At 40.2% G+C, this 22011-nt stretch overlaps 1 protein-coding gene across 1 annotated transcript in view; it reads right to left on the bottom strand.

Annotated features, from left to right (window-relative positions):
• Window positions 1–8296: 8296 nt before the first annotated feature.
• cachd1 (cache domain containing 1) overlaps window positions 8297–22011 on the bottom strand; it is an 85750-nt gene continuing 72035 nt past the window's right edge. The window contains exons 19-27 of the mRNA XM_080474243.1: window positions 21843–21959; window positions 21487–21647; window positions 21033–21119; window positions 19018–19134; window positions 17942–18093; window positions 16351–16512; window positions 14714–14791; window positions 14498–14599; window positions 8297–8652 (exon numbers count right to left, since the gene is read on the bottom strand). Of these exons, the coding sequence (XP_080330369.1) occupies window positions 8402–8652; window positions 14498–14599; window positions 14714–14791; window positions 16351–16512; window positions 17942–18093; window positions 19018–19134; window positions 21033–21119; window positions 21487–21647; window positions 21843–21959 (1227 nt within the window). The 3' untranslated portion in view covers window positions 8297–8401. The remainder of the gene's footprint in view (window positions 8653–14497; window positions 14600–14713; window positions 14792–16350; window positions 16513–17941; window positions 18094–19017; window positions 19135–21032; window positions 21120–21486; window positions 21648–21842; window positions 21960–22011) is intronic.

Genomic DNA, 22011 nt, shown 5'->3' with positions numbered 1-22011 from the left:
TGTGCAAATAATTATACCTTTGTCTGTTTCAGATACTTTTAACTATTTTCTTAATGCTGAGTTCAACCTGGACTACTTATACAGCATGTTATGAACAGAGTTTTTTTTTTTTTTTAGACAAATAAGAGTTGAAGTTAATTTTTCGAATGAAAAATCAATTCACAGTCGTGCAGTACCATGGTTATATAATATAATATCAATTAATCTATAAACACATAATGATTTAGTCAGCATGTTACACATAAGACTGAAGTATTACAGAGTTCATATATGCATGCTGATCATCCATTTAGCTTCATCCAGGTTGCAGGGATTGGACCTTTGAACTGTAGGTGAAGGCAGGTGACATCCTGGACAGGTCACCAGTCCACTGCGTGACAAGGAGACAGACGAGTGAGTCACACCTGTGAAGTGAGAATCACCAGTGGACCCAGCCTGCATGTCAGCCTGCACGTCTGTGGGTTGTGGGACGAAGCTGGAACACACAGAGAAAACCCCGCCTTGCTCAGAGACAATATGCAAAGTAGTGAATGAGCAAACTACTACCCCACCATTCTCCATTGAAGAAGAGAATGTAAACGTTTTACCAATGTATTTTTGTGGCACATATCTGATGGGATGTTTCCCTTGTCTATTGGGTAATCATAACCTGAAACGAAAAGCAGAAGTAATCAGGTGCCCATCCTTCACGGAGCATTTTGACCTTTAAACATCACACTCTGGATGGTGGGCTGGCAGCAGTGGTCAAATCACAGCCCATCTGTTCCTTACCTCCACCTTCTCTCCTCTCACCTCCTCCACATCCGACAGGAGACTCAAACTGCCTCCTCACCCTTATTAGCAAGTCTTGTGTACATTTCTTTCCCTTCGTTTACACTAAAAGAGAGCCGCACTGTTTGTCAAACACATACAGGTTTACATCTGCATTGTATGCGTGTTATTCATATTAATATTGGTACTAGAGAAATATAGTTGTTAACGTGTGCTAATACTAAAAATAAGAAATTAAAAAAAAAAAAGCTCCACAGAGCGCTAAAGCATTATTTCTAGGCCGATTGTAGACACTGCTATGTGCAGCTTGTGGTTGAACTTTTAAAAACTTTTGCTAAAACTAAAGACAAGAACATTCCAACATGCATCGCTCCTCTGATCAAAACCCAAAGCAGCCTTCTGTTATGTTGTGTCAAACAGTTGCTTCTCCATCTGTGGTCTTTTCTCTCTTTCCCCTGGAAACACCATATGCACAGTAAGACCTCATAAATAACTGATAAATGTTCTTCCAGGCAGCTCTTCCTCTATTCTTCCTCTCCCCATAAATGGCTTGACCTACGACCATCCAGCTTGTAACGTACTGCAAAAGAAACACTCATCTTGTGGAGTGAAGGGCAGATTGTAGTTGGAAGACTTCACTCTGAAATCCTCCATTTCATCACCACAGATAAATATGGCTCTGATGTTTACCTTATGCAAGGTATTAACTACGTATTCAGATGAAGTCTGTGTCCTTTATTTTAAGTAGTGGTGCTTTGAAACCAAAAGACTAACTCTTCTGTCATTTAAACTTCCTTATTTAGGCATTTCTTCAGGGTACACACAGAGTGCTGCTGTGACATATTGGTGGAGCTGTCAGCTCCAATGACCGATTCACTCGGAATGTTTAGATTAAACAAAACGCTCTATAATCTGAATGTAAAAAAAAAAAAAAAAAAAAAAGAAGATTTATCAACTATGGGAAGAAGCTGCAACAAAACAGCTGAGATAAACTACAAACATGCTGGCAGCAGCAGCGAGATCTTATAAACTGATGTTTATTTGAGGTCACTAATTCCTCACAGGTACTGTAAATACAGTCTAAAATTATTGTCACAGTTGGGAACCTTTCATGTTGCTGTCAGGAGCCTGTAATCAGTTCACAATTCTTGAAGCGCTTTACCTGTTGTAAACAGAAGTTTAGTGAAATAATAACAGAGCAATTCTTAACATTGTCAAAGAATAGCTTGGTATAATCTTATAACGCTGCTGCTCACTGTTGGCTAGACGGGTAGTTGGAGGAAGTGAGGACTTCTGCTGCTCTCAAACTGTTATCATCAACAACAGAAGTAACTAAAATAATGTCGGCAGACAACATAAAACAAAAATATATAAACGGCAGGGAAAGGTAGTCGGGGCTGCGTCAAACCCTGATGTGCTGATTGTTATGTGTTGGTTAGAGCCTGTAAAAAGCTCGCTCTGTCAACTTAGTGATGTGCAGCATATTTCTACCGATCAATTAAAATTCAGCAATGTGGGGACACTCATCATAATATCTCCAGCCAGGTTAAGCAATTTCTCCCCAACCACACGGTATTGAAAAGTGTTCCAAAGAAATTTAAAGTGCTGCTGAAATTCCACGTCCCCATTAACACAACCCTGCAAAAAAAGGCCAGAGACAATAACACAAGCTGGAAAGTCATCGCTCAATAATACTCTGCTGTCAGAGAGCGAACACTGGGCCAGGTCCTGAGAAAAACAAGCACACAAGGATAAAATCCCCTGTAGATAATCTTCCTGTTTTTTCCGGCACACAGGGCAGTTTGTGAGTGACCTGTTTCACGACCCCCTGCTTTGGGAACACAGTGACTCTACTGATAACAGAAAACCACAGTTTTTAAACAAGTGCAAAAAAATTGTGTTATACCAAACGTTGGTATGAATTTTTATGTGTTTTTTTTTTCTTTTTTGAAGCCAAACTGACTTCTTGTAATAAAAGAAAAAAGAAATGTATTTTTTTTCCCCTAAAGAATTAACACTACTGTAATATAAGAAAGTGGGCATACTTTACTTAGCCACACATTTACTATCACAGATCTCATTTTGGAGTGGGTGTAGATTATACTTTTCAAAAGGGATACATAATAGAACTTAGACACTATATCAAATATGGCAAATGAGACATTTTACCATTTAGTATTTAAATTTGACAGCAGCAACACATCTCAGAGCATTTGGAGAGGAGCAGAAAAATGGTGGGAACATAAAAACTAGAAGATAGGTCAGTAATTCAGTGACATTTTGCAAACAAGGAGGTTAAAAGACACAAGGTAAATAATGTGGCTGAGGCTATTTTAGAAAGGCAGAAGACCTCAGGTGGGAAGATGGGCAGGGGTTAACTGCAAAAACGTCCTTTTTTTACACGTGAAATTGTACAGACTTTTAAAACGTCATCATAAATTGTACACAATGTCACTATGATTCAGAAGTAAGTCATATTTCAAAGCACATTGGACAAAGCAAAGGCCAGTAATGGGTGACAGCCTGAAGTGATACTGCTTCATTCTGCATTGGAAATCACTGTATGGCATTTGGCACAATGACAAAGATAACTGTTAAAGCTGTTTCATGTTTCAAAGAAAAAACCATATATGTACATGAGCAAACATTGCCATCTTCTTTGGATCACGGGTCATTTTAAATTATCTGTTGCAAAATGGAGCCAACCATCAGCAGACAGTTGCTTCTCTGCTGGTATGAGGTTGCTTTAGTGATGGACACACATCTGGAGAAGACAGTCAATGCTGACAAATACAATGAGGCTTTAGTGCAACATATATTGCAGCACAACCATGCCAAACCACGTACTGCACATCCTCCACAACAACATGGCTTCACAGTAGAAGACTTTAGGAGCTGGACCAGCCTGCTTGCAGTCCACGGATTTCTCCAGTAGGACACATTTCACACATTATGAACTAGAAACTTTGACAACGAGGCTGCAGTATCGAGAACAGCTCGAGTCCTGCACCAGATAATAATTGTATTTTAGAATTTTAATATTTTAAGAATTTTAATTTATGTACGTATGTATGTATTTGACCAACTTTTCACAAAATCTAGTCACCCAGATTGCATGAACTCTCCAGGGATGATTTATTATCATCCAAGAAATAATTGATTGATTAGATTTTGGGATGAACAGATCCTGGAGAGGAAAGACATTTACCCTGTTGTGAACACACTTCATTCTCCTTCAGCCAGCACCCACACACACCCACACAGTCGTCGTCCCCCCCCACCCCCACTCCCAGCCAATCACATGCCAACTCGCTCTAACGGTGCGTTCAAGTAACACAAAATAATAGGAACCAAGAGAACATTGCAACAACATGAAGCAATTCAAACGACCATGACAATGGAAGAAGTGGTGTGGTGGATCAAATAACCTTGTAATCCAGTGGTTTCCATGGTAACTAATGTGGCGTAGTTATTGATGTGTCTCTACAATCGAATTACAAAACGTAGTAGTAATTCATGAACACTTCTTACTTTCAACACCTGACCTTTTTGTGTTTATGGAACTTAAATAGTGGCTCGTTTCACTCCTTTGAAACTTCATTCTAAAAGCTTTTGTATGCCCTCAGTAGCATTGTATTCTGAATTAGTGTTCAATCCGCGTGTCTCATGTTTTTTCTCTTGAAAGAGCCGTTGATATCAATTTGCATATTTACATTAAGGGATCACACTTCATTCTATTTTTTTTTCCAAGTGTTGGAGTATTTCAAACACGTGTAACATTGTATACAGTGACGTCGCTCCATGGTTGTTTGTCTGTATGATACTCGGACTCAAAATGTTTAAGTATCATTTATATCACTGTTGGTACTGTGATTACATTCTGAATGGTTTAACTGAACCTCGTATTTATTTTCCAAATATTTGTGCACATTCATTAAATATATATCAAAATGTACATTAACAACCAGCGGTCAGTTTACTACGATGTATGTTTCTGATTGGCCTACAACAAATTAAATGACAGGAAAACAAACAAGACAGTTACAAAGTGTAAAATGGACTTTATCACATTCACATTGCAATAAATCTCAATTTGTTAACTTTATATGATACATGAGGGCAGGGAGTCACATACACACATTCCTTCAGTAAGTTTACTGCAATTCAGAGTGTTCTGTATACACACATAGATACTTGTTTACAACAGCTGGTAAATACTGTTTCAACACTCTCCAGGAAAGTAAAAGGTTTTAATGTTGTACCCAGTTTGGGGAAAGAAAAAAGCAAAAAATATGTCCAAACATGCACACACTCCCGCACGTCGTCTCAAGACTGCATTTGACCTCAGGTTGGCTCTGAGATGCTACAATACTACTTAAATGTGAACGGGGACCAACATTGTGTACCAAAGTAGAAGGAGCATATCAACTTTGAAAGTATGAATTTGACTGAACCTGTTTCATATGATCACACTTCGTACAGAATACAGTGATGGCTGATACCTACTTATAAAATATTCAACCCTCTATTTGAGAAGAGGACTGAGGACGTGTAAAAGTCTAAAAGTGCCACTTTTTTTTTTTTCTTAAATCAGAGTTGTCAAATTATTTAGCACTTGTGCAGATGAAGGTTTAATGAGCTCACACTGAATGTGCAAAAGTAAATATTCCTCTAACAAGTCAAGCACACTACACTGACTGCAGATGAAAATGATTGATGACATTAAAAAGCAACAGAAGCAAAGCCTGGTCTACTGCACGGCTGCTGTCTGAGTCACTGTTCAGTAAATATCTAGTTATGAGCCCGTGGAGAGATACGCTTTCTTTAATATTCTGAACACACACAATAAACTTTAAAATCTCTCTCAAACATAAAAGTGTGGATTAATTATTTTTTTCCCCAAGTACTGATTTCCATCCAATATGGACCTAAAAGAAAAAGAAAAACTACAAAAACATCCAAGGCATCAGAAGATTATAGTGAGACACCATGAACAGATGATTCACACCACCCAAATAATTTGAGCAATGGTGAAGCTTACATCAGTCTTTATCGACATTAAAAAAAAAAAAAGAAAAAAAGAAAAGAGGAGTGTACAGGACAATAATATTCATTTGTGATTTCGTATTTACACTTTAAAATGAATCTCTGAGGGACGATAAACATCTGGGCATCCTGGAAAAGAAAATATTACTCTAAACAAGGCTGTCACACTGGCACATTTCCAGCAGCTGAACAATCAAACTCACAAAGCACAGATTGGGTCGAGTGACTCTTCATCAGGATCAAAAAATAAACCATTTCTCAATCATGATCATTTCACCTACAATTCTCTAATACTATTTTGAAAAATAATGTATTTAATGAAAATGTTCCAAGTGGATAATCATTCTTTTGTCACACACTTTCTCAGACAGACAGACAGACAGACGCGCGCACACACACACACACACACACACACACACACACACACACCCACACACGTTAAACCAGACACATGTAGCAAATACATTTTGAGTGGTTAACCACAGAGGAGCCGGCAGATGTGTGTCACCTCGGTATAGTAACGCCACCATCTCTTCCTCTTTCACTCTCTCATAGGAGAAAGAAGACACTGGAAATGCATCGTGTTTTGTACAAAAATTCAGCTAACAACCCGAACGCGCACACACTCAGACTCACACTCAGCTTGGCCTCTGAGGCAAAAAGGTTGTGGTAAAATAGTGTGAAACAAATGACATTCTGGATTTTTTTTTCCTGCACCGGCAGACGGAGCGGACAGCAGCAGTCACTGTCTTCGAGTCTCTCTGCTACACCTCTGCGAGGGTCCCCAATTATCCTCACACAGCAAATCCCCTGAGCTCGGACTAAAGCTGGGTATGCTTTGCTGGTGTTGAAGTCTGCCATTCCTCCTCAATCCCCGGGAGGAGGAGGAGCAGTGACGGGAGAACTTCTGCCTACTCGTATAGAGGGACTCGATTTCCCAACCTGTATGACGCAACAGGTTTTTCATGGTGTGAGCAATGCAGCCCTTTGAAAAAAAACCCACAGAAAACTGTGTTGGATTCCAAAGAGCGCGTCCTCGTCACTCCTCTGACACACTTTGTGATTAAGGCTCATTGTTTTTGATTGTTTCCAACAGATATTCATTCTAGATATCTGGATGAAGGTCCCTGCTCATACAAAAAGGCTTTTTCAGAGAAGACTGTTCAACAGATTAAACACTTGATGGCCATTTTGATGAGTACAGTTGTACAATAGCTTGTAATTCAATTGGAAAAGAGATCTTTAAAAGGCGGCATTTTTTTTTAAGACATTGAATTTAGTCTGTAAACTCAACTATTAGTAACGTTCCAGAAGAAGTTGGACTATATTGCAACATGCTGACTGGTGTTATGTCTAGAAGAAACCCCCAAAACTGAACATACAGACCTGACTATGGCAGGACTGTTGCATTAGATCGTGCTGACTGCACAGTTGTACCTAATGAACTGACCACAAAGTGTACACAGTAGTAGATTCAATTCCCAGGAGGAGCTAAAAGCTGTGGCTATGACAGCGAGTACAAAGAAAATCTTTGAAAGAAAATGGAAATGCGCTGCTGATTATGGACCAGAGCTCCTCAGTCTGATGAAAAATTCACATGATTTGTTGTTTTACCGATGCACATACAATCCAAAATAGACGGCAATTCACAGATGTGTTACGGACATAAAAACCAGAAATAATGAGCTCTAAATGTGATGCATTGGTTGCAGGAAGTGGGCAGAATGTATCTTGATTACCATCTCCTTTGTTTGTGCCGCAGCTGCATTTTGGAAATCTACCTGTTAAATAAATAGTAGAAAAAATAGTTTTTTTCCCTCTTCTCATAGTCTCGTGACTCAATTGCGCTTTCATCAACTTTGAAGTTCACGGGAAAATGAATGAAAAACTGCCGCACAATGCTGTGTACAACCAGCAGTCACTGCTTTGAATGAAGGCAGTGACTCAGAGAGGAGATGAACACCAGAGCATCACTCTGCAGAACGGACAGTCAGGTTGAAGCTGTAACGAGTCGCTTTAGATCCACTTCTCTATCGAGAATACAGTCTTACAGGTTTCAACAAACGTAAAGAGTGCTCTACTTCCTTCCTGCTCCTTGTTGCTGGTAAAAAGCTTGTGTGGACGCCAGCAGGCGGCCGGGTCACATGGGCTCCACATCAGGCTCCAGTTTTTATGGAATTAGGGCTCCATCCAGGCTTTTAGCTTCCAGTTGTAGTCTGTCCTCAATAAAGGCCACAGAAAGAGCCTCAAACTGAGTTTTTGTTTGCTCCTGGAGGTTGTTTGTGAGCTCTCACCTGCGAGTCCTGAATGCAGAATCCCTTCAGCATTGCTTGTGTGCATTATCCCAGGCCCGGCGATTTTCAAAGCGTTGTAAACAGCGCGTACGCCTGCCAGAGTTTAACCTGAGCGTGCTGAACAGGGGCTGAGATTGAGACGTTGGCACCAAACGCCAGTAACCATCCATCCAGGGCAGAAATCCCAGAGGCGACGTGTCCGACTGTGTCGTTTCACCCAGCACAAAAGTTTTAAAAACAGTTTTCATATTATAAAATATAGCACGTTTCTGTGAACCTGTCTCCGAGGATCAGCACTCGGCGTCCACACTGTGCACTGTCACTGCGGCTTGCAGGTGATGCGTGTGCGTGTGCAGCGGGTGGTGGTGTGTGTGCGTGTGCCGGTAGGGGTGAAACTTGTGGCTGAGCAGCGCCGCCGTCTGAGGCGGCGTGTCCAGGTCCATGTCGTCGTCGTGGTTACCAACGTCGACCCCGGCTGAGAGGGGGTCGTTGTTTCCAGGTGGATTCTCGCTGTCCTCCTGTGGACTCATGGTGCTGTAGCCTGGGCACAACAAAAGCACATGGAGAGAGGAGTTACTTCTCTAAAAGTTGATTCTTAATCTCTGCGCTAATATGGCATCACTCGATCTTTTCTCATATACCATCTATACCACACCTTAAAACGTCTACTAAATCTGAACACAACTTGTTTGATGATTTGACATTAACTGATATCTCATTAAATCTTCTTCTGAAATATGGTCAAAGTACAGACGTTACTCAGTTTGCTCCCAGTTGTGTAAGTTGACACCCTCAAACATTTCTTACCTCCTGTGACAGGTGATCACCCCTTTTGCTGTGTCATGTTATGCATTCAATAAACTATTCCTGAACTTCTCTTAAACACAAACTGACCAACTTGATTTCAAAAAGTAAAGTATGAAAAAGCTTGATATTTGGGTTAAAATGTAGGTTTCAAAAATACAGATTTGTCAAAAAATAAATAAATAAAGATGAAAACTTAACTGAATTGACAGAAATAATTCCCACCTGAATTATTTAGGACTCACTGATAGCATTGCAGCAGTTTTAATTTGAAAAGCCTGATATTAGGGTTACAGTCTGCAACAGGTTAAAAGCCTTTGCTGGTAAATTCTGCTACATAATAAACTAAATATAAATCGTAGGAAGAATTTCACAGTGACTCTACATGAGGACCAGTTTGGTGTAATTTGCGGTGTATTGATTGCAGAAAGGTTGGGAAGACTCCATGAAAGCAACAAACGATGCCTTGGAGTCATAGACGTTCAGCACAGAGACATTCAAGTGAATTCATGGTCGCTCGCAACGTTTCTAAGAGCAGCACAAGCTATTTGATAGCACACTGACAACTTAACATGTCCTGTAGGCATTTCTATTTGTTACATCTTAGGGGGGGGAAAAAAAAGATGCATATTTATGGCTTTTCTCGGACACATCTTGCACATACGTTTGGCCTGAGGCGTGAGAGACACAAGCCAATAAGGCTGCTAGAATAACTGGTAACTGGAGCAGTACTGAGGTCATATAGAAAAAGGATGACTAATAAGTAGATACATGGTAATGCTTTATGGAACGAAACTATAATAAATATTACACATCAACACACCAGAATATCTTCACAGCGCTTCATAATAAATGATGCTGGGTGTTGTGTTTATTCTGACAAGCTTTAATTGCTTTTATTCTGATTAAGATTTCAGCAGCTAATTTCCATTAAAATGTTATGGGATGACTCCATTTGCTTAATTTCTAGCCTAAATGTAATATTTTATGTAAACCCTTCATATACAGAGCGGGTCTCACCACATTTGAGCTCATAAAATGCATCGACAAAATACAGTGTGATGACATTTTTTTTTACGATTGATTGTGAAATCAACCCTTTTCCCTTGATTTTCAGTTTTTTATTACCTTTCTTTCCACTATGGAAATGACACCGGCAACATGCTGCACAGTGGAACATCAATCTGTTATTACTGTTTGAGCGAATAACCCTGTAGGCCCGAGTGTCTGCATGATTATATTTATAGAAAAATCACTGTCATTTTGGATGATGAAACATTGATGCCTTCAGAGATACTGAACCAAGCGCAGCGTGTTTGCGCTTCTGTGGCATGCAAGCTTCAGGTGTTGGGATGGGAAGTATGCCCTTTTAAATTCATGCCCGACCTTTTGTGATTCCACAGTCAAACATATAAAGCAGTCATATTGACTCTTGATCCTCGAGGTGCCATGTTTGAGATCGGCCCATCTCAACACATCCAAACGCAATAAGCTGCTTGCTTTGTGCAGAGATTCATGGTGACACATACATTCCAATGGGAATCATTTGCCAGATACTTTGTTTTTTTCATATTATTTTTCATACAAAACCCCATAACTGAGCCACAATGGCGAGTTAGTTTATCAGCCTGTCGCCATGCACGCCGCTCTTACGCTTGATAGTAATATATGTTAGTGCTTGAGAATAAATGATAACATCAGCAAGCAAACATCGTTACAGTAAAAATGAAGAGGATACCCTTAATTTATGATCCTGTGGAGACGTCGTCACACATGACACAATGATTAATCAGCACTGAATGCAAGTCACAACCAGAACGAATGAAACTTGCTTCAAATTTGATCAGAACTTTTAAAATGCCGAGAGTTTATTATCTTTTTGTAAAAATGGCAGTCTAAACACAAAAAAACAAAACAAAAAGTAATAAAAAGCATTCATTCATTATTCTTTCTGTCAATTTTAGTACTGTCATTTTCAAAAATTAGGAAATAAATACAACTTTGTCTTACATGCCCTGGTTATGCGTCTTAAAATCTCTCAAACAGAGTCAAGCTGAAAAGTTCCCCGACACCTTGATCCTCCAAAAACCAACTAAGCTTTGATACCAGCAGAGAAAAAAAACTCACTAAAAACACAAGAAACAGAGGAAAGAGCAGAGTGACAAGCAGAGTAAAGGAGAGGACAGAGGGGGCAGAGTAGAAGAGAGAGAGAGAGAGAGAGAGAGAGAGGAAGAGGGGGATTAAGTAAAACAGAGGGATGGAGACTTCAAAGAAGTTCTCCACATGGAATGTGCCAACCTCTGCAGAGTTTATCCCCGCTTCCCCCAAAGCTGAAGGCCGAGCTCCGGGTGAATCTGCTGCTGACTGCCTGCTGCTGACAGTTCTCAGCTGCACCAGGTGAGGAAATCAAATCCCTCTAAATGTCAAGAGATGGAGGGAGACTGGCGGAACTACCAGGCAGACACACTCCAAATGCCTTTATTGGGACTTTTAAATGGCTTTTAACAGCTTGAAGCAACGCAAGCTAAAATCTATTAAACAAATCCGGGCAAAGCAGTCGTGCCTGTGAAATAGTGACTGGTGGAATTGTTCGCATTTGAAGGGAAAGTTGTACAAAAATGCTGCATCACAATAATCGCTTTTTCATCTATATGAATATTAAATTTAGTGCGACACATACTTTCTAATATAGGCTTTGGAATGCACAACGATTTGTTGTATGATTTTTGCCATTCTGCAACAAGTGTGTCTTTTCTTTTGATGTGTCTTTTCAAATAACATTAAACTGGGGGAGATTTTCACAAAAATAAATTCATGTTTTGCTATTGGTGCAAGGACCGATAAAGACTGCAGGGGAGTTAAGCTCAGACACACGTCTCCTGCAAAGTGGTGCAGCATTGCCTGACGGAAATATTCGAGGTCTTCCTTGAAAGTGACATTGTCTGAATGCTAAGTGATTTGATTCTAAGAATTTTATTTACTTTTCATTATTCATATATTCAGTTTTTCTCCGTTTTCAAGTATTCCACCCATTTTATCCGGGCTTTAGTCGCCCCCGTCAAAACATTTTGGAGATACGTCAAATTCAAAATGAGCAAATATTCTGTACAAGTGCAGTGGAGTATCCATATCATATAATTTATCACAGCCCGAAGAAGTGATGATGCCAAACAGCACACAGTATATGTCTGCATCACACTTAACCCGGGTAGTGCTTGGATGGTTTTGGTGATCTGTATATAGTGTGCGTTTTTATAATACTTTTCAGTTACACAAGCGAGTGACGAGCAGTGACGGGGAACCTTTGACCGACTGGAAAGGAGAAACTGCTCTGAAGCGCCGACTCAATAATGAATTTGTTTTAAACCCTGATGGAACAACACCCACTCGCTCCAATATTTCGAACTGATCTACGCTTCCCAACCAGGTCCTCTTGTCCTTGTTTTTCTCCTCTTTCATCATTTTTGCATCTCTCCATCTCCCACTTGTCCTCCATTTTCGGTTTTACAGAATCTCCCATTACGCAATATGTGAGTTTCCTGTTCATTTATCTGTACTGTTCATCAAGGCCTTTTGAATCACGGTTATTCTCTCTCTTTAATTATTTCCTACAGAAATGAGAGGAAGAGGGAGAGAGAGTGAGGCAGATGTCCTTCATGAGCAAAATTATTACAAAACACCCTTCGAAAAACTAGAAGCAGTTTAAAAATATCTATTTGATATATTCATTGTGAAATGGGTATTTATTGTAAAATATATCGATGAAGGTAAAGTACAAATAAAAGCAGAAACACTGAAGATGAGCAAATTTTACATTACGTGAACAAGTTTTATTCTCTGATTTGATCAAACTCTCCACTTCTAAACATCATTCTTGTTCTCTGTGGCATCACCACCATCATCATCATCATCATCATCATCATCATCATCATCATCATCATCATCATCATCCCTTACACAACGAGAAGGGAAACTCACAGCCAGGAAGTGGCATGACGCCATATGGAGGTGACAACAACTCGTGTGGGTGAAACTGTCCATCCACGTTGAGTGGCAGACACACAAGTTCAACAAACATTAATGATGAATAAATTATAATAATAATAAGAAAAAAAACCAAGATTCAGAGCTTGACTACAGCGATTTAAAAAAAAAAAAAAAAAAAAAGTGACGCTAAAACACTGCCATAAAACTGCATTATCAGCTGATTAGTATCATTAATTTATATCGGGAAGGGAATCATTTTAAATAAAAATTACTGCTATTTAGGATTTATGTTTCATACCAAGAAAAAAAATACAGCTGTGCCTGTTTTTGATCCTGGTGAATTCTATATACCAACATATACATGAGCGCAGCCGGCTCAATTCAAATACGATTGGATTGAATGAATCACAGATCTGTCTGCTTTATTTTGTCTGACACACCATTGCTTTTTCTAGTGCACCAGCTTTCAAAGCAGAACAGGCCTCACCTGGGTGGACGGCAGAAAACGTTCGGAGGAGCAGAGAAGTAAAATATGCCAGGGTGCAGCACAGTCTCATCTGCTTACATTGGTTGGAAGAGGAACGTTTGTAGCTTCTCATCTGTCGCTCAAAAATGCTTTTATTATGATAGTTGTTTCAGGTTATCGGCTCTCTGACCAGGTCTCCATTGCAAAAGAGATCCTGATCCTCCTGGTAAAATAAGAGTTGGGTGGAAATCGAAAATATAAATCTAACCGTGAAAGTTAATTATTTTTTTTGTATATTTATATCCAAAAACACCCACTAAAGTTGTTCAAAAACATTAAATAAGATAGTAATGTGGATAATACATTTCTTTTGTGTCGTTTCTCTTGTGCTGGATTAAGTGATTTCTACCAGGTGGAAAATCTAATCCCTTCAACATGTTCTGGCTCTGCCAGAGGGTCTCCTCCCAGACAGTAACATTAACAAAGCTTACTTGATTATATCCCCAACCCCTCACTTTAGGGATATATGTAGTTCCTCTCCCCAGTGAAGCACACAACCTTCCCATTCCCTCTGGAGCAATCGAGACAGAAGAAGACTCCTGACACGTCAGCCAAGACTTTGGCTACAACGGTCCAGTTGGGATAATACATGGTTATAATTGTGTCAATATTCAAAGTGTAGGGTTGTAACTGTACTCATGCGGTTTACGTAGGAGGCGGGGCTTTCCTTGAAAGGATGTACAACTTGTGCTGTTAACATTTATTTCAGGTTTTGCAGGGAGGCCCAGTTTTGCAACCTGTGAATGATACATTTTTCACAAATCATTCCTTTAAATATTCCTTAACTATCAACTCCCTTTAGCACTACGGTGATTACAGAAGGACAAGAAATGTCTTGACTTCACTTGAATGCAATTAAAAATGGCTTGATCCATTTTCAACTTTTAGAAAACCTTGTGGAAAGATTTTAGGAAATGTAATTACGAAATTGATCTTGTTTATAACACTATCACGAGCATTTCAGGGGCAGCTGACTTCTGTACTCCGTAACAAAACACAACTGTTGTAGCATATCATAATGTAGGTGCACTTCTTTATAGATTGTGCTGACATGAATGGGCGCTCTTACCGTGGTCACTCTCTGTCCCCGATCGCCCCCAGTACCTCCGTCTCCGTTCAGGAGTGTGAGTGTGTCGTTCGATCACCGCAGCTATAAACCTCGTGTTACTGACTGAAAGTGAACACAGCACACAGGTCAGGGCAGAGAAATTGTGTCTGTACTGTAGTAAACTACTCAAATACCTTGCAGTCCATAAGTACATCACAGTATGTGTTGAACACTTACTGATTCCTCTGTCCTCATGACTGTCTTCATCCCTCTCATCTCTTTCATTATCCAGGTTAGACATTCGCACTGACATTTCTGGAGCGCCAAAGAAGTATAGAAGAATAACAGATAAAGCTTAAGTAAAGTGCCAACATCGGGATAGTAGTTATTGTACGATTATGTAATGTGAAGTGAATGTGAGGTGCTAATCTGTGTATTCCAGATAGCTCATGATTAGCTCCTAAATGTTATGAATTAGGAAATAGAAAGCTGTCTAATCTGTAATCTGTACACTGCTCAGCCATAACATTATGCCAACCTGCCTGATATTATATTGGAACCCCTTTTGCTGGCAAAAACAGCATTGACCTGCTGATGCACTCCATAAGACCGCCACTAGGAGGTAGGTGGTACATGTCAATGTAACAACCACAAGCATGGTAAGACCGAACGCTGTCCAGATGGACATTGTCTAGCATGCCGTTGCCAGCTTTCTATCGTGCCTCTTAGGGCTCAGTGTTCACCAGGGAAAGGGCCGACATGCACACTCCAATTCACCTGAAATAATTATGTGATCAATCAGACCAGACCACCTTTTCCCTTATGCTCATTTATGGTAATTTTAGCAGTGGGAAGGTGTCAAGCATGGGCACCACGACCTGTCACCAATTATGCAGTCCCACACGCAAAATAAAACGGTATTCTGACTCCTTTCTACCAGAACCAGCATTGACTTCTGCAGTGACTTGAGCTACAGTAGCTCATATGTTGGACTGGACCACGCAGGTGCATTAATAAGTTTTGGTCACCTACGATCCCGTCACTCATTCAGTTTAGGAGAAACTGACTCACTCGTCTAGACAAACTCACTCAAATCCTTAGACTTGAATGTTTAACTGTATCTGACACAATTGTCAGGACAGAATGTTAACCCTAAATACATCACACACTAACAGGTGGCACAATAAAGCAATACGCTGTGTTTTTCCCTTCATCTCTCAGTGGTCATATTGTTATTGCTGATCAGAATAAATGAAGGAACATATGAGTATTTAACATTTCTGGAGAAGGAGCCTTATAAATGCTGTTCCTACTAACTGGAATTCAATGCATTTTTTTTAACCTCGTCTTTGACCGTATGTGTCTCTCTTTTGTGAAATAAAAATAAGAGTTTATGAGCCAGCTGCTCGGGCCAATGCGTTGTTATGTAGCCACACTTCACACCAAGTTGTTCCAAGCTGTTTACCCAACTACCAGACTTGGACTGAAGACTTTAAACAAGGTTGTAATCTTGTTTGATGTTTTTGTCAATTTGGCCGAGTGATTATACAAAACCTTCAGCAGCAGCTGATGTGTTGATGCTCTTTAGCTCCAATACATTTCATCACAGTGCTTTGTGATCATGCTGCTTTAAAACGCCTTCTCTTTAGGTGGTGATTTTATACAGTCCATGCAGCGTGCGAATGAAGAAACATCAATGTAGAAACAAGCATGGTGTCGCTGGATTGTTTTTAGGGCAAACAGTACTGTACAACCAGAAGTGTGAAGAATCGACTTTCTTGAAGAGGAAACTGTTTGGTTTGTTGTCAGGCATTTAAACTTCACAGTTGCATGGGACAGTGGAGAAAAGGCAACACGTGAATCTTTAGTCTTACCCTGCGCAGCCAGAGGGGACATGTGCTGGTGCGAGCGCCTGTGGATCTGATGTCTGTATGCATACACGGCCAGCACCAATACCATGATGCATCCCATGATGCCGCCAGCGACTGGGCCCACAGGGGCGCTCTTGATCATGTTCAAAGATGCCACCTCTTCATCTGCAGAAGAAAGTGAGATGAAGAAAAAACATGAAGAGCTAGCAGGCAGAAGGTTGTTTCAAGAAGTCACAGAGGATTTCAGATGGCTCAAGAAGAGACAATACAACAAGCCAAAATCAAACAGCTCGTGCTCAGATCCTCGCTCCTGCTGCGAAGCTGCTACATCTTCTATTTCACTTCTATTCGCTCATCAGTGTGAAATGCCATGGAAAAGAAATATTCAACTGCAGCCTGGCGGACAATCTTGCTCTCGAGAATCAATCTGAAAAAGATATCTTCGTCACAAAAAAGTTTCAAGAGAAAAGTTTGGGGAAGATGACTGTCAGTGAGCCACATACATAAATATTTTAAGAAGCATGAAACTTTTTGGATATATACACTTACCCTGGGGCGACTGGTCATTAGGACGCAGGTGGGGCTGAGCCCCACCTGGTGTCAACAGAAAGGACTGCATGCAACATACAGTATGTTATTAATTCTTTAATAGTATATACAATATTTTCTTGTCTTTGAATAAAGCTTCCTCCTAAATTGCAATTAATTTGTGTGTGAGGATTTTACTCCCTGGTTATCGGTCTCATCTTGCTGCTTCGGGTTGTGTTTTCTCTTGATCTACACTAATGGTTGCATGAATGGGGCTCGCCCGTCTCTCACAGTTCAGTGTGTATTACAGATCACAGGAGTTTAATGTCAAGTGGGTCTCGCAGCCCGAAGATCCACTAACAACATCAGTTGGAAGCTCAGAGCTGATTGGCTGGAGCCAGTTGAGGCACTACTGTGCTTGATAGCAACGGAGCGAGTCGTCACAAATGGCAGCTTATGAGCAGCTGGAGCGAACAGTGATGAGTCAAATGAGTGAGGTCAATTCTTTACTCGTGTATAAGTTTGAAACTCTTACTTTAGAGGAGAAACTGGAGGCAACAGGCGGTAAACTGAGTGACGTGGTGACAAAAACCTTGTTAAAATGTTATATGTACATTAAATCGTGGATAGCCTGGCGGTAGTAATCCTGCCTAGCAAACAGTAGATCCGGGTTTAATTCCTGACATAGATAGAAAACTTTTGATCTATTTATTCTTTTTCTTTCTTTTTTTGTAATTGGCTATCTTCAGTGCTCTACCATTTGACGGGATTGGTGTCTATACGGTTCTAATGTTGTGGCTGAAAAGTTGTGCATCAACTTTACTTTGGCATTCGGTGATGCTGAACTCTGCTGTCACTAGACCTGAAATAAAATCTTGCCCCACCAAATATTTACATTTAGAAACGCCCCTGTACCTAAGTCTACTCTATTATATATTAAGTATAAGAAGAAATGTCAAATGAAGGTGAAACCAACGTAAAGCAATCAAATGCAAAACTGAGAAGTCGCTACAGCAAGACAGTGAACAGAACAAGATCGGTCATTTCTTTGGGTTTTATATCTCACCTAAGAGACCCAGGCTATCGGCATAGGGACTCTTGGCACCAACGATGCCCCCAAAACATTCCTTCTGTAGGGCACAGTAAGGCTTGTCGAGATGAGTCTTCCCGTCGCTGTCCACCATGCACCACTCGCAGTCCAGCACACCAAAGCAGTCACTGTATCATGGTGCAGAATACGACAATCAAAAAATGCCATTCTGGAAGTGTAATCATTGTGGTACAAGTTCCTGAGATTGTGCAATCAATTGCCATTAGCAGTAGCTCTTTCTTTAAGGAGTGAAGTTACTTTATCAGCCATTGCAAATATATAATGTAACTTCACTAATCAACAGGTACAAACCTGTGCTATTATTGTGGTTGTTGTCGTGAAACTACAATGGAAATATCAACATGTGTCAGTCTATTTACAAATAAACTCATTTGGTTCGCTTCGGATAATAAAAGTAGTTCTCACAGTTCACATGGCATAGAGAGAGAGAAACTCCCTACACTACAACTTTTTTTTTTTTTAATGTAAGACAAGTTGAACAACAAGTAGAGAGCACGGAGCTCACCAAAACTAATTTAAGAGTAGTTAAAGGTCAAATGTGGTGGCATCATAGTAATGTTCACACGCTGATATTATTTATTGCAACGTGTAAAAAGTAGATAAAACTCAAAGTGCATACCGGAAATGAATGAAAGGTTTTTAAATTTGAGGGTATTGTACTTTAAGACAACTGAGCTGAAGTTATGTTATTTTTGTTAAGAGAAACACATATGTGGTTTTTAACTGAACGTTTCATAGGATTTTGGACTACTTTGAAAAAAAATAATCAACTCTGGCAACATACATTTGGACACTGGAGCACACTTACACTTTTTAACCACTTGGTGGCGGCAAAGCTACTGAAATACATGGCTATCAGTGTCATGAATGGGCCTCAAACTTTACATTGAATAGACCTTGTACCCCATGGTAGTAGCAGCAGCTTGTTCATGCCTCTAAAGATAGTGCGGGCACATATATCTCATATGTTTACTTTTGTCATTACAGGTGTGTTGATGTGATGTGTAGTGAAGATGCAGAGTTTGGTGTACCTGCTGGTGTATCTCTGGCTACAGCGGGTGTTGATGCACTGGGGGAGGGTGTCATGCAGACTGGGATCGATAACATTCAAACTGACTGGTTCCTGGTGCACCTCACAGCTGGGGTTCCTGCACAAACAAGCCACCACAAAACACACAAGGTGAAAATATAGAAGGCTGCCAGCACATATTTGTGGTCAAAACGCAACGGCAACATCCAACAGGTAACCTATACTCTAATCCTAGGATGACATATGATTAAGCTGAACAAAAGCAAATAAAGTACACCTGACATGAAATGTTGAAAAAGATTAAAACTGAAAGCACGAGCCCAAAACTTTGCTTCGGCATGTCAACGCATGTAAAGCAGCTCTACAAAGACAAACATCAATGTTTCCTGACAAGAAACACAGCGAGAAGAAAAAAAAACGGACAGTGGAGAAATGATAATTGCATGTCTTCCAAAAGAAAAAAAGAGGAGGAATTGGCATTTGAAACATTGACGTGCTGTCAAAGGCTGCTGATGGTTGTTGAAAGGAGGTGGGTGAAACAAGAGGGATGTGAAAACACTGCGAGTGACAGGAGGGATGCAGAACAACTACAGCATTTAAGGGGGAAAGTCGGGGAGAAAGTGAGGTAGAAATAAAAGAAACGCCCCCAAACAGAGGAAGCAGAGGCAGAAGGCCTAAAACAGTGTTGAGGAAAACGCACATGCAGGCATGCCGACACAACTCCAACACAAATGATGACGGGAACATGAAAGGAACGTTCAAGCTTAGAAATCGTAATTAGACCTCATACTTAAGTAAAGAGACTCAAAAAGTGTGATGACTAAAACTCCATAACAGTGAGAGCAAATAATACGTTTGTTTCCTATTGCAGTTTATCTTTTCAAACTTCAAAGCGACACTATACAACAGCAATATTTGTGTATATATTGTAAGCATCTGTTAAGATTGCACATAACAGCACATGGAAGTAACATTTATCTCAATAACACATGGTCCTCTATACATTTTTTGTGCCAAACTCTTGCAAAAGATCTTGATAATAAACCAAAATGATGCAACTCCAGAGAACAACCTTTAATTTCCATTCTGTCTGCTTAAAACCGTAATACATTTGTGCCTCTTTATTGACAGCAGCAACTTAATAGTAAGCAGTATTATTTTGGCCTTGTGATATACAGACTATTACAACGCCTTTGGAATCAATGCCAATGGTGGTGGATATGAAGCGTTGCTACACTTCACACTGAGCAACATCACCATACTGACAATCCATGCAATCTAAGGGAAATAATCATCTACTAAGTAAAAAATAAGGGGGGGAAGAAGAGCATTTTGGTGACAAAAGTAAGCAGCCAATGTCACCCCCTTTCTATTATCACCCTTATTGCTTCAGTCTCATGATTTCCTGCAATGTTTGTCTGCTCTCACACGTTTTTCATCTTGTAATATTAAAGTGCATCCTGATTCAAGTACAATGGGATTTGCCTAAATGCCAGACTTTTTCTCAGCAGACACTCTGAAGGTCAGTGGTCCTTGTAAAAGCTAACATTAGCATAGCATATAACCTGTATTTCTTGTACTGCAACAATCCACTAGGGGGTGATAATGATCATCAACAAACATATTTTAGGTGTCATATTTGTGAGACGTCATGACAGTAACCTGTATATAGTAGTTTGTGGAGAACACTCTCCGTGCCTCATTTCAGGCAGAATAAGATTTGCGCCCGTTATCCTGTCCAACATTTGAATGGGAAAGAGCAAGGTGATACGCCCTCTGAAACCAGCGAAGGGCCACTGATACAAAAGTGTGTTTGCTGTGTGACCCCACTTTGAGGTTACTGCCTGCAGTCAGCAACAGAGCCTTTCTGTCAATATATCTCGGGGGGGGATAAATCAACATATACAGAAATATACTTTTTCCTCCTGACTACATTTTTACTGAATTCAGTAATATGCTGGGGACAAGTTGAAAATCTCAGACGTTGACATTCACAGACATAGATGATGTACTGACCTGTTCTCAGCATTGGTGAGGTTGCCTGTACACTCATTTACCTCCAGAGGGCACTCACATGGACACTCACACTCATTCTGCTCCATTCTGAATAAAAAACAGTTAAAGGAGGTTTTGGTGAGAACAATTGTAGTGGTTTGCAGGTAACTAAGACATGATAGACGGTCAAATACTGCTTCACTTTAAACTCATTCAGTCATTTTATCACTGAACTTCTACACATGTATTTCTACAAGTTAAATAGAATAGTGTCATTCACAATTCAGAATAAATATTACATATTGACTTGACTGCTGCATCAAACAAGCAAATTTTACTCCTGAACTATGTACACACAACTAAACCTATTCTACCAATTTTTAACAGGAGCAAGTTGATAACTAAGAGAAACAACATGTGGCATATACACACACAACATTACATGCCCAGAGAAATGTTTCATATAGTTAAAGACCTGTGACAGTTGAGACAGAGCCGGTCCACCGTGCTGCAGGCACAAAAAGCCAGAGAGTCGCACGTCTCATTGACAATCCCAGCAAAGGCGTTGGTGCCTGGGATTCTGGTGAGGCGGTACTTGGAACAATGGCTACCATGCACCAGGTTGGTGAGGTCCCCCTTCAAGAGAGCAATATTGTCAAATTGCAACTCCATGTATCACCACTAGGTAGCAGTGTTACACTGTCGCTTAATTCAATTATTCGTCACCAGTTTCGGAAGGTCCCTTAAGGAATGCATCTGTGCCTGTTCATTATTGTACCATTTAATTGTATGACATGGATATAATTCCTAGGAGATATTAATGTGACTTACCACTATGCTGGTGTTGAACTTGTAGAATCGCTGCACAGTGCGGTCGCTGAAGCTGTTGCACAAGTTTTTCTTGACAAAGTTGGGATGATTCAAAATGTCATTGGCCACCAGTGGTTCCTATCATCCAAAAGAATACAAAAGAGGAGATATTTCAATGAAATATGTGAAA

This window comes from Lipophrys pholis (assembly GCF_963383615.2).
Source record: "Lipophrys pholis genome assembly, chromosome: 10".
Taxonomy (NCBI): Eukaryota; Metazoa; Chordata; class Actinopteri; order Blenniiformes; family Blenniidae; genus Lipophrys; species Lipophrys pholis.
The sequence above is the reverse complement of the archived record's forward strand: the minus strand, read 5'-3'. Positions and strand labels throughout refer to the sequence as shown.